The 14,470-nt window shown below is 32.7% G+C and overlaps 1 protein-coding gene across 1 annotated transcript; it reads right to left on the minus strand.

Moving 5' to 3' along the window:
• Positions 1 to 796: 796 nt before the first annotated feature.
• On the minus strand, positions 797 to 10,425 carry LOC133180145 (multiple epidermal growth factor-like domains protein 11). The gene is made up of 6 exons (XM_061314718.1): positions 10,347 to 10,425; positions 5,605 to 5,736; positions 5,096 to 5,239; positions 3,808 to 3,948; positions 1,530 to 1,658; positions 797 to 909 (listed from the first exon to the last, which is right to left on the minus strand). Exons 1-6 carry the CDS (start codon positions 10,423 to 10,425, stop codon positions 797 to 799), a joined length of 738 nt encoding a protein of 245 aa, XP_061170702.1.
• Between the last annotated feature and the right edge of the window lie 4,045 nt (positions 10,426 to 14,470).

Here is a 14,470-nt window from a genome sequence, read left to right on the forward strand (position 1 = left end):
CCTTTTAAGTTTCAAAGATTTCGAAGATTGGCTGAATAGTTAATGGGATAAATGACTTGAAAGAATTTTGACTTTTTCTCTGTTTCCATGGCAACGAAATCAATTTTGAAAACTTAAAATGTCGATTTCAAAATTAAAAATTGTACTTATATTTCTGTAAATTTTATTAAGGTAGTTCAAGCCATTTGCAAGAGCAATTGTGCACAAAATTATAGGTGCAATAGTAACAATATATTCAGAATCCCGTCTTGGTTCAGGGTGACATAATAATGCAAATACTTGTACATGAATACAGTAGCAAAGCACACATCCTATCGTTCACCTTATGTATAATGTATATAATATAACATCCAGCTTTGCAAAAAAAAAATTACAATAAACATTTCAACATGAAAATAGATTCTGTGGTATATCTAATAAATAAAGCGTATGCTTAGTAAGAAAAGGGATAGGAATTTGTAATAAAGGTATTTTGCAGTATTACTGTTATAATGTAACATTTTCATAACTTATGTTATTTTTTAATTCTTGATAACTTTGTTTTCCAGGCGGAGTTATTCCTCTTTCGTATCGGGTGTGCGCAGGACTTGAGGCATCTTTTAAAGCAACAGAAGTTGACTTTTTCTTTGGGCATCTCCTTCTCAAAATAAGAAAATTAAAAATTATTTTACTTTCCATAATTTCCTTATGTTGACGGTGATTGTAAAACAAATCACTATATTCATTTACCAAAAGAAAGAAATATCAAATCTTTGCAAACAATGAAATTCTTAATCCTAAACAATTAAATGCAGAATTACCTGAAGTGTTTAAAACCTGCTATGAGTACAAAACACAGATTCAGAACCACTGACAGGAGGAGTCCTAGAAACCAGATCAAAGGAATCGGAAGAACAGAATCTGTAGAATCTGTAGAATAAAATAAAATCCACTTAAGGAAATCAAGAATGAGTTTGTTATACCGACAAATATTACATGTATACAGTAGATTATAAAAAAGGACAAAAATCCTTCAATAAGCGCAATCCTTCAATAAGCGTAATAATGTACCAATAAGAATATGGATGATTTTTGTTTCAGTAAAAACATTGTTTTGACATTAATTTTTTTAAGGAAAGAGAGAGAAAGGGAATAATAAAATAGCATTTCTCTTTTGAGATCAACAAAGAATAATTAATTTTCTTAAACTGATATTTTCAAATTTAATCATAAACATTTTTTTTTCAGAATTACCTGTCCTTTGTGGACAGTTTCCTGTCATTTTTAAGCAGTTTGGCCCTGTGTATGGTTCTTGACATCCCCTTGGACAAGATCCGTTGTATCTTTCGCATGTGTCATTAAATCCACAGTGTAAACTGCACTCCTCGTTACAGTTTATTCCGTAATATCCAGGTGGACATTCTTGATTTTCAGAAAAAATGGAGGGGATTGCATTTGTAAGTGTATTTTGCTATTGTTATGTTAGATAAGTAATCATAGATTATGCAGTATAAATTATTAAGAAAACCATATTTATATATTCTAAATACCTTGGTTACAGTTAATGCCCATCCAACCAAAGGAACAAGTACAAGAGCCGTCAGTGTGTTGACATGTGTCGATGCATTTTGGAGAGCATTTCTGAGAACAATTTCTACCATAATATCCTCCTTTACACACTACATAATGAATGATTTAGACATATCTGTTTTAAAAAGAATAGTTTTTCAAAAAGCTTGCGTCGCCTGCGTGGCCCAGTGGTTAGAGCGTCTGCTCTACATCGCGGATTCGAATCCTACTGCAGGACGTGGAGACAGGTCCTTCGGATGAGACCGTATAAACCGAGTCCGGTGTCGCAGTAGGTGCTGGCACGAAAAAGATCCCTAACTGCTCAATGGCCCTGAGTGGCAAGTATAGGTCAAAATATTTAGCCCTCCACCGGCAAGTGGTGGCATCTCCATATGAGTGAAAAATTCTCGAAAGGGACGTTAAACAACAAACAATCAATCAATCAATCAAAAAGCTTGCCTGATTATAGCAATCGATATCTGTAGTACGTATAAGGTGACCAACGTTTTACTTCATTGCAGCGTTTGTGTCATATTGAATGAATAGAAAAAGGATTTTTTTTTTCTTGAAAAACTGTTTAATGAAGTTCATAGTTATTTTTTTATAGATGCAAGTTATGGAACATAAATGATATCAGAATCCTTAACCCCGTAGTGCCAAACATGTTTAGGTGCGAAACGCTCCAGGAAAAACTTCTCTGGGTGCGAAATGTTTCATTACCGTATATTTTGAAGACTTTCAATGAGTGGATTTTAACAGAACATCAGAATTCTTTTGAAATGTTACCTGTATCCGATCAATCACAAGTATGGAAAGTGAATTAAGTTCATAAGAACATGATTTTTTTTTCTGTGTCTCAAAATATATATCAGTACAGGAACAATAAGACTGGAATGTACGCATGTGGGTAATATTTGACAGAATTTAATAATGATGCTATATTGAAGATTGTTTAATGGCTTTAAATTAAGAATAAATTGAGTAAGTAAAACAAATGAATAAAATGAAATAGTACTGTAAAGCTTTGGCTGTGAAAAATTATATGGATGGGTTTTAATTGCATACAAGACCAGAATTGCCAAAATACTGCTGAAAATTTGAAAACCACATAATAATAAAAAACTACTAGTGTTTAAGGAAATGAATTTGTTTATGAAAACAATTGCAGTGAGTATTTTTTATGCGATCATGCATGGTAATTTAGCAAGTGCTGATTGTATTTGTTTGTTTGTTTGTATGTTGTTTAACGTCCCTCTCAAGAATTTTTCACTCATATGGAGACGCCACCACTTGCCGGTGGAGAGCTGCAAATTTTGGCCTATACTCGGCACTTACGGCCATTGAGCAGTGAGGGATCTTTTTCGTGCCAGCACTTACTGCGACACGAGACCTCGGTATATATGGTCTCATCCGAAGGACCGGTCTCCACGTCCCACAGTGGGATTCGAACCCGCGACGTAAGGATCAACTCCTTACGCCTCGACTCTAGAGCAGACGCTCTAACCACTGCGCCACGCGGGCGAGGATCGTATTTGTTAATGATATAATAGCTTATCAAACTTGTCCAAATTTAGGTAAAAACAATAAAAATAAAATAATTAGTTAAACTTTGCAAATTCATTATTATAGTTGCCCATATAATTGCCCATATAGGGTATCTTTTATGTCAAATGTGATAGATAAACATTCTAAGTCTCAGGATCAGGTTATAAAAAACAAATTTTTATATTCCAGGGAAGCCATCACATCCATGGAATAGAACATTCCAAGGAGAAGGTTCGAAAAATTACCCGTTTTATTTGGCTTGATTTATAGTTTGTATCCCCCTTTCATAGAAGACAAATTATCTGACCAAGTACATTGTAATATAGAAACACAGAAAAAAATATATGGAAATATATGTATAGGAAATTGCATGGAATAAAAAGTTGCATACTAAAAATAAATAAATATTTAAAAAAAAAAACACCAGAGGAAGTTAACATATCAATGTTTTGTATAAGAAATATGATTATTTTTTTGTGCTAACTATTGTTATTAAATATAAATAACAGAATCAGATGTAAATCTGCTTGCGCAACTTTTAGCTTGCTAGCTTTCATCTCATGATTTCCCTCCATGGAAAAATAAATCTTTCACCTGTCTGACGTTCGTGACGTCAGTTAATGAAACTACCAAAAAAAAATTCAAATGATTCTTAAAAGTTCTTAATCTTCAGTGATTTGTAAAAACATACATATTATCGTATCTTTTCCCTACATTTGTCACATCTGTCTCCTATGTACCCATCGTCACATCCGTCTGCGCAGACTCCGTCTACGTGGTTACATACCATGTCATTCAAACAATATGCACTACAGCGTTCCATACATCGGTTCCCGAAATACCCGGAAGGACACACTAACTCATGGAGAAGAAAAAATTTACAAGAAAAAAAAATTACATGCACATATTTTTATCTATATACATTTCTAATAAATCAGTTTTCCAGACCTCTTTTTTGCTATGCTTGTTGAAAATGGGTGAAGCTTTGGTATGCCTCTTGATACTGATAAATTGGAAATAAATTTCGAGTAAGTTGATCTTTACAAACTGTCTTACAGATCAATTTCGTGTTAATGGATACATTTTTACAAAAGCTTTGGTTTTTATACCTTGAAAACTTTTAATAATACACTATTTTCGGGACATTTTTTGTTATGCTTGTAGATACGGATTCAATTTACTAAATCATCAACAGTGAAATACTGGGGTTTTTTTTATTGAATAAAAGTGATACTCTGTAAAAGTATGAAAGAATATTAAAGTAAGAAAGTGAGAATACTCTCAAAATTCCTTCCATTGTGAAAATATCAAAAACTCCTGCCTCACTCATTACAGTAAAACTCGGTTATAACGAAGTCATTGGGACCTGTAAAATTACTTCGTTATATCCGTAATTCGTTATAAGTATCAGTATAAGGAATACACAAAATTTATAAAGCTTGGGTTCGAAGAAAACTTCGCTATATCCGTGAATTCGTTATATCCGTGTTCGTACTAAACGAGTTTTATTGTAAATAAATTCCTTACCCAACTTCAAAACATTGATAATCTTCTATTTATTGTACGGTACCTTTAATATTGATGACTTGCTGATCAAGTTTCATGATGATTAATTTTTTACAGAAATTTATCCCTTAGACTTTCAAAATTATTCATTTCTCATATTTTTATGCTAAGCTTGTAGATAATGCAGTTTGAATTAATTCCTTGTGGGACGACCTAGAGATCGAATAGGAGTTTCGTGTTAATTGACCGATTTTTACAAAAGTTATGGCCATTAAACTTTCTTATTATTCTAATTATTTCCACCTATTGTTATTTTCACGTGATTGAACTTTCAGATAGTTTGAACCTGCATATCAGCGGGGTATGCGGTCACCCTGACACATCTAATTTTTAATATTTCTTTGTGAACTTAATATATAAAAAAACTACTGCTGTGACGGGTGGAATCATTGTATCCCTCTTAGCATCCTTTAGAATTAAAAAAAAAATTCCTTACCGCTGTTACATAATAGATTAGTGTATCCTGCTTCACAACCTTCGTCACAGTGTCCAGTTTTTTTGTTACAGGGACCGTTATTCTGACAGTGACTACTGCATTTGAATTTACAATCCAAGCCATAATATCCATCTTTACACTCTGCTAACAAAGGAAGACCAATCAAAATACAAAAGTAATCTAAAGTATCACTACGTGTTCCTGATTCTCTTCAGTCTACAAACAAATAGATCTTGCAGATTACAGTTATAACTTAAATCAACACAAAAACTTATCCTACGTTTAAGTGTGAGTACTCTACTATCAGGCATTAAGAATTGAATTGAGGAAATGTACTGTATTTATTGGGATACTTGCATGTTAACAAACTAATGTTGCTCTTCTGTTCTTCAAAACGTTACATTATTATGGCAGAGTTGAAACATACAAATAAGACGAAATTCAGTCTGTGGAAATAATATCACCAATGTTGAAATACATATACATTGATTGCTACGTACGTTTATTACAATATATTCCTTTCCATCCCTCAGCACATCCATTGTCACATTGACCAGTCACGTGGTTGCAAAAAGCATTGTTTCTGCAGTGTCCAAAGCACCTTAATTTGCATTCAAGACCATACCATCCACCTTGGCAAACTATGCAATCAAAATTTAATTCCAATCAATTCAACAGATTTAAATTCAAAACAAAAATTCTAAAGTCTTCAATCAGATTTACTAAAATGGATGAAACTGATTAATTTCATTTCAATGTACAGTCAAGCCTCATTAATCCGAATACTTGATTTCCCAAGCAAATCCTCGGGATTAATGAAGCATCCAGATTACCGAAACGGAACTTTAATTGTTATATATATATACGTAAAATTCTTATGCCAATAAATATTGTCCCAAGGGAAAACGTCCAGATTAGAGCCGTCCGGATTCTTGAGGCTCGACTGTAATCATGATCTAGTACTGTTTTCACAAAATCGCCCACTCCACCCTGGTAAACACCCAAGACAAGTTCCATTGACGATGTCACATCTCTGTTCTTGACAGTTCTTCGGACATGCTACATTACAGTTTTCTCCATATACACCAGCTTCACTACAGCCTTTTTAATTTGTATAGTTTAAAGACATTGAGATGTATAAGAAACAAATAGTGTTTCTTGATTTTGCTTCTATGTGTAAATAAATTTTAACCCATTTATCATTAACGTATGGTTCGTACATCTATGATATGTGAACTGAATAACTATTGACTCTTAATGATCTTGTCACCTTGACTGACCATCATAAAACTTCTTTCCACAAATAAATGAAATTAAACGAAAATGAAAATCCATTTACCATTTACTATAACTTCGCACAATTCAGTGATTGTTGTCGTTTTTTTTTTTTTTTTTTGTTTGTTTGTTTGGGGTTTTTTTTATTTATTTTATTTTTTGGTTTTTGGTTTTAAAAAAATGTCTATGATAACCAAACTTTGTATGTCAGAAAAACCTGGATAATAATGAATATTTATTTAAGCAGAAATGAAACAAAAAAAATTGAGTTGAAATGGACCTCTTTTCATAAAATCAGCTGGTAATTGGATTGATAAATTGCAAAATGACACATGAAGAAAATCTTATGGTCAAATTAAGAGTTATGGGTAATAAGCACAGTTGATGATTAAAATTCATCATATAAAGGTATATTTTTGACTATCAAGTATGTATATTTTTTTTTACAAAGGTTCCCGTTAAGGTAAAGGGTATAACTGTTGGTAGACATATGATACAAAATTATAAAGAGTGTATTCTCATTATCTTGAAATAATTACATAATTGGCCAAGTTTCTGGCATTGCAAACTGTCGGTTTTTGTCAATGATGACATGGCATTTTACTCTTTTCTGTGAGCCAAGAAAATTGTAATTGTACTGTTGTATACAATGTACAAATGTACATGTATCTTATAGTATCGCAATAATAAATTAATTATAAATATTATGCTGCATCTTTAGTGACACTTCTTGAAAATGATGGAACATTGTTTTACTTAAGATAAAAAATAATTTATATATTATATAACAAGAAGTCTGTGAGCCAATGCTAACAAGTAATATCATCCGCTCTGATGTGAATATACGCTCTCATGAGATATACACAAGTTATGTTTAAGAAATTTTGTACTTATTATGATTTTTGTTTTCATTTAAGATTCATTTTTAATCAACATTAAAATTTATTCAGGAAGTCAATGTCCACAGTATCGAAACATAAGAACATAAGCATCCTTATAAAACATACTGTCTATATTTTTAATTACATCATCATATGATATGTACTAACAATATAAATCCATTATGGAATCATTCACATTGATCAAAAATTCTCGAGAGGGACGTTAAACAACATACAAACAAACATTGATCAAAAGGTTCTATTACAAATTTTTTTGACATTTGGTACGAACAAACGCAAATATAAACAGGAAGTTGACATCGGATTCGTACAAAAATGAATCCCATCAAATGCATTGCCTAGACAAAAAGTGCGCCAAAATTTCAAGCATCAGCGAAGAGTACCGTTGATGCTGAGAACATAGACACGGAAATTTGGTACAGACATACGCACTGACAAAGTTGATATCGAATTCGTACAGAAATAAATACCATCATATGACCTTTGAAAGCAAAGATTATCCTAAAATTTCAAGCATCTGCAAAGAGTAGATTCTGAGAAATCTTCGATTAGAATTTATTACAGACAGACAGAAACAATATGGTAAAACACAGTATACCCCCACCTCCCCTCTTCTTTGGAGCGGGGGTATAATTATGTATTATATTGTTCCATTTGTCCAAAATAATGGACTTAATTGGTTATCAATGTTTCAACAACGATAACACTATATCAATCCTATCATTCTTAATTCTTATGGGTATATGTACCTCTACAGATAGTTGGGAAATACTAAATACCATAAAATCAAAATTGGCATGATTATTTTGCATAGGATGGCGTCGTTTCACATTGTTCATTAATGAAAAGTGAAGATAAGGAACAACAATCATGCTCAAATTCAAATCAAAGAATATAAATTTTGAGTAGAGCAAACAGGGCTTCTGACAACAGCGAAGGGATCGGGTGCCATGGAGGAGTCAGCATCTCTTGTCAACCGGCCACACCTGCTGTGTTCTCTTTATCATGATCGGGTAAACGGAAAAATCCGTAGAGAATTCAGTATGAGAATTATGGCCTAACAATTCGTATATATGAAAGACTTCATCAGTCAAGATTAGATTTAACGATAGATTATAACTGCATGTAAGGTCATTGTATCGATTTGCGAAATTTTGACTTTAAACGAAATTCTTGATATCCATGTATCATCAACTTACTTGTAAATAGCATGCTTTTTAAGAATTTTATCGTACAAATGTACGTAGAACATGCTCTTATGTATTGAATCAACTGGGAGAGTTGATAATGGTATATTGCAAAATAAATAACGGAAGTTGACAATAGAAAAGTTGAAGTCATCACGTTTATCATTAAGTTTAATTTTAAGTTTTCAATCAATGTCTTGTTTAATAAAAACATCCAAATATGAAACAGGTCCAGTCTCTGTGGAGTCTTTAATATTTCCCCGTTAATTTGTTACATTTGGTCTGTAATTCATGGTTTAAAGCTAAACAAATATATCTAATTCAAATTTCTAATTCTAGATTTTAAAATTTACCGGGTAGCAGTCAGTACAAATATTACTATTTAGTTATCATATTGTAAATTTTACACTTACTGTCATCCGCTTAGTTTCGGTAGACAATAACATACATATTCTGTAGAATTTAATTATATATGTAAAAAGTTTCCTGATCTTTCTTATATTTGAAAAGTTATATAATAATAGGTTTACAGATAATGCGCAATAATATGCAAAAGGTTCGGTTAACACTTTATTTCTTATTATTTTACAAGGAATGATTTTCAGATTGCTTAGTTAATGAAAGACATTTTGAGGACGATTTCATGTTATAAAAGTTGTACAAAATAACGTAAGATTTAATTCCAGAGCAAACACTTTTGATACTTATGCGTTTAAGTAAAAAAGAGTCAGAGCATCAGATCAGTCGGAAGACAAACCCCAATCAGTTTCGTTCATTTTGTTTTATCCCACCCTTTTTTGATGGTACGCATATCAGTGCCTGCTCTATGGTATGTTTAATTTAAGGCGGTTAGTTTGCATAATATGATGTCAAAGATTTTTGTGTTCTTAGACTTTTTTCTAGTCTCTTCTGACCCCTTTACTATGTGTTTTTTTGTTTTCGTCATTTACTTAAATAAATGACATTTTTCACTTTCAATACTGCTGTTATTTTCTTTAATCCATCAAAAAACTAGCTCAGTTGACTTGGCCTCGGACTTGTAACAATAACAAAGGAACATAAATATGTTTTTCCTAAAAAAAAAAGTTCTTTAATTATTATCAGCAACATTATGCATATATTCCATATCTTTTCATCTTAATTGAAATAAATGAAAAAAAAGATGCATTTGGAATGAAAATGTAAGATGTTATATATTTTTGCAAATAAGTTTTAATAGCCACTTTCATCATACTTAATATAAGTACATCTTGTTAAGGAGCTTCTGCGATTTTTGAATTATCGCTATATGAATGGCTATATCAAAATTGTGCCAGGTGGAATTTGATTATCCTCTCCTATTGCCCATTTTTTAAATAAAAATTACTGCACTATGTAGTGTAAACATTTCTTTTTTAAATCACATTTTTATTTTTATTTTTTTAAATATTAATTTTTTTTAATATTATTTTTTTTAAATATTTTTTTTTTATTTTGTCTCATATAGAGCACTGGATTTTCTTCATGATAAATGGTTGTTTCAGGACTCGATTAAAGACATATTGTAAAATGGCTTATTTTTATTAGGGTTTAATTTTCTTTTCCCATTTTCGTGGCATGAAGAGACCCATGAATTCATGCCCTCTAGAAAGTGAAAACTTTTGAATATATAACAACCCCGCACTTCTTCGAACCCCCCCCCCCACACACACACACACACACACACAAATACCTTTAAAAATTCAACTCCTCGAAAATATGTTGATTTCTTTCAAATTGTGGAAGTAACTTTTGAAATGAAAAATAAATATAGGGCATTAATGAGTTTAGTTTTGATTAGATATCTGATAACTGTTTGCTCCCATTCAAAATCAACCCGTAATGCATTTAATATTTAGAGATACTCACCGTATCCGTAGGAGTTTGCTACTGAGTACAGGACGAATATTATTTTGAAGAAGAAAAACTTATCTCCGTTACAAGCCATGCTATTCTAACACTATAATGTATCACAAATATTGCAGTACATTATATACAATGAAATGAAATTACTAATATTGAATAACAGGAAATTCTTGATAATTTACTTAGCGGTAAAGAATGTGTCTACTCCTCCTAGGCTTTCACTAACTACATGAAATTTATGGAAATAAAGAACAGTATTCATGCTCAAAACTCCATTATAAACAAAAAAATCAGGAGTAGAGAAAACTCTGACCTTTAAAACATCAGAGGTGGGATCAGGTGCGAAGGAGGTGTGAGCATCCCTGCCGACCGGTCACACCCGCTGTCTTTATCTTGAAATAAGGGAAAAAACCGTCGACAAATTCAGTCTGTAAATGATGGCCTAACAATTAGTATGAAAAATGTAAGTCAGCATTTGACTTAATGATAGATTTTATTTGCTGACAAGGTCATTGTATCGACTATAGAACTTACGAAATGATGACTCTAAACGAGATTGTTGATATTCTTGTTTCATCAACTTGTTTTCTCAATAACCTACTTCGTTTTAGAAATTGGTCATATGTAGAACATGCTCTTGCGTAACGAAAAAAAAAAAGAAAAAAAAGAGTGAAGAAAAAATTGTCATGAACTCCACTTAAAATAAAGATTAATGACGCTGAACGAAGAAATTTATAACTAGGGACTGAAGAAAAAAACTTTGTTCTGTTTCTGCCTTAGGGACCATATGAAAACAAAATTTGCTAATGTTAAAATCAATGTAAAGGACTTTTTGCTTTTACATTGAGCAAGATGGTCCAATGACTCTTTATTAAGTATAATTTAATCATTCAGAACAATTTAAATCTTCAATTGGCCTGTTACCATAGAAACAGACGAAAAAGTTAAAGATTTTGTGGCGTGGAAAAAACTTAATACACTTTTACTGGAATGGTTATCAGTAACGCCATTTTAATTTTTCAAAATTTCAAAATGGCTTCGACGAACCGAAAATTGAAACAGCTGGAAAAAGTCTGTGGTTCAGCAACCAGAACAAAAACGAGGCGACTCGAAGATTGAAAAAAAAGATACCACAGAGTCTGACACATCTCTTTCATATTTGGATTTTAATTTGAAAAAGACGTTAATGGTAACCTAACAACAAAGCGTTATGATAAACATGATGACTTCAACTTTTCAATCGTCAACTTCCCTTACTTGCATAACAACATACCCTTATCACCTGCATATGGAGTTTATGTCTCTCAGTTGATTCGATGCACAAGAGCATGCTATACGTATGAACAATTTCTAGAACGAGACAAGCTATTGACAAACAAGTTGATGAAACAAGGATATCAACAGTCTCGTTTAAAGTAATCATTTTTCAAGTTTTATGGTCGATACATTGACCTTGTCAGCAAATACAATATATCATTGATTCAAATACTGACTTACATTTCTCATACTAATTGTTATGCCATTATTTACAATGTACACACTTAATTGTCTACCATTTTTTACCGTTTTTTCCCTATCATGACAAAGAGCACACGGCGGCTGTGACCGGTCGGCAGGGGATGTTCACTCCTCTATGACAACAGATCCCACTTTAGTGTTTTTAAAGGTTTGTTTGCTGTTTGCTCTGCTCCAAATTTGTATTGTTTCACGTACGTTGAGATTGGTTACTGTTCGTTATCTTCATATTTCATTTCAAGTCTCCAATTTCTTTATTCTTCATTTTAATTGCGTTATTTGCAATGGAGCAGATTTTAAAATAAATACAATAAAATAGATTTTAAATAATTACCTCTTGTAGATATGATTTTACTCAGAATTATTGAATTTGAGATACCGTGTCAAATTATGTTCGTCTTAAGCTTTCCTATCAAAAAAGTCATTCTTAATCTTTCGAATGCATAGTTCCTTCATTTACTCCTTAATAACAACATTTGATTAGGAATATGCATATCATTTATGGTGATCCCATAGTTATAACGACAATTAACAGACCTAACACTTTGTTTTCTGTTTTAGAAGGAATACCAGCCTTGTTATGATGCCTGAATACATGCAGAATTACAGATGGCAGCGTGTAAGCAAATTTTTATACAAAGGAAAGGAAGTTCTAATACTTGACACAGATCTTTCAGTTCATTTAAATAAACAGCATACCTATTTAATTAATGTAAAATAGGAAATCAAAAAGCTTGTTAATTTTTATATTAAAAATTTATGCCAAAGATTTATAGACTTTTTATTCTTGATTAGTTTAGCTGAAATGGTTTATGATTTTGTATAGTTTTAGATTTTTAGATTCTGTTTCTATATCATATTGCATCGCTTTGTTTTACAAATATTTAAATAACATTAATTTTGTAATTTTTTATGCATTTGACATCTATATGTTTTTTTCTTCATGGATCGACAAGGTGAAGATAAAGAACATTGATCGATCTCATAAAAATCTATAATAAATACAAATTTGTGAGCAGGGCATCAAATACCGACCCCTGGAAATTCCAGAGGTTGGATCAGGTGCCTCAGGAGGAGTAAGCATTCCCTGTTAACCGGTCACTTTCACCGACAGCCCTATGTATAGATCAGGTAAAAGGAACATTCCGTAGTAAAATTCAGTATAAAAACCAAAGGTCTAACAATTTATATGAAACACATCGGCCGACATACGACCCAATGACAGATTATATTTGCTAGCAAGGTCATCATAACGACCATAGAATTTACGAAATGCTAACTCTAAAAAACGTTGTTGGAACTCCTGTAACATCAACTTATCTGTCAGTAGTCTGCCTCAGTTTAAAAACAGATCGTACTCGGAACATGTTCGTAAGTATCGAAAAAGTTGGGAAATGTAAACACCATATGCAGGCGATAGTGAGATATTACTACATAAATAAGGAAAGTTGAAGATGGAAAAGCTGAAGTTATCCTGTTTGTCATACAATTTAGTTGTTAAGTTTGCCTTTATCGTCTAAAATCAGTAAAACATCGAAATATGAAACAGCTGCGGTAGACTCTGTGGTGTCTTTTATCTCCAGTTCACAGGGATATGTCAAGTCGATATATGAATCGAAGTAACTATTGTTAATTGATAATCCGTCGTCGATATATATAAATGTCGAGATTAAAGCTACAGCAAGTGTTTTCCTCTTCTACTACAACAGTTTATTGGAAGACTTGTATCCAAAGGCTACATAAAAGTTGTCACTGAGGAACTCCAGCATCCTTTTAATATCAACTTCAGAGTACTTATTTGTAGAATCAGCGTGATTTTTAACAAAGTAATATTGTAGATGACCAATAACAATTAAATTGCGGAAATTTTCGACAATTATTTTTATTGAAGACGCAGATGTCTATAACATCCAAAAGCCTACTTCTTAATTTAGTCGCCCGCATGGCGCAGTGGTTAGAGCGTCTGCTCTAGAGTCGCGGAGTAAGGAGTTGATCCTTACGTCGCGGGTTCGAATCCCACAGTGGGACGCGGAGACCAGTCCTTCGGATGAGACCGTATAAACCGAGGTCCCGTGTCGCAGAAGTTGCTGGCACGATAAAGATCCCTCACTGCTCCATGGCCGTAAGTGCCGAGCATAGGACAAAATTTGCAGCTCTCCACCGGCAAGTGGTGGCGTCTCCATATGAGTGAAAAATTCTCGATAGGGACGTTAAACAACAAACAAACAAACTTCTTAACTTATCTTGAAGAACGGTTGTTTAAAATGTAGAAAAACCATACGTCTTGATATTACTGACTTCTGAAAAATTTGGCGATTTCAAATTTTCTTAGGTTCTTTGGAGTTTTTGAGAATCCATATCTGATTAACACCACCATTAGAATATGCTGTAGGACAGTACGTCTGAAGTTTCTCTTTTACTGCAGGTAATATTTTTAGGTCACCTGAATCACTTAGGTGACCTATTGCTATCCGTTTTCATCCGTCGGCGTGCGTCGTGCGTTAACATTTGATTATTTTTAGCATCTTCTCTGAAACCGCTTAACCAATTTCAACCAAATTCGGCATATAGCATCTATGGGAGACGGGGGACAAATGTTGTGAATTTCATGG

Source organism: Saccostrea echinata, unplaced genomic scaffold, assembly GCF_033153115.1.
Source record: "Saccostrea echinata isolate AGI-Se365-2 ecotype Australia unplaced genomic scaffold, CSIRO_AGI_Sech_v1 ptg000006l, whole genome shotgun sequence".
In the NCBI taxonomy this organism is placed as follows: Eukaryota; Metazoa; Mollusca; class Bivalvia; order Ostreida; family Ostreidae; genus Saccostrea; species Saccostrea echinata.

Excerpts from the sequence above, each read along its gene's own strand:
- LOC133180145 (XM_061314718.1), bottom strand. The coding sequence starts at position 10,425 with ATGGCTTGTAACGGAGATAAGTTTTTCTTCTTCAAAATAATATTCGTC. Across the intron at positions 1,659-3,807 it reads AGGAGACAGATGTGACAAAT|TGTGTAAAGGAGGATATTAT; the intron begins GTAGGGAAAAGA and ends TTCATTATGTAG. Across the intron at positions 910-1,529 it reads GGGCATTAACTGTAACCAAG|ATTCTACAGATTCTGTTCTT; the intron begins GTATTTAGAATA and ends TTTATTCTACAG.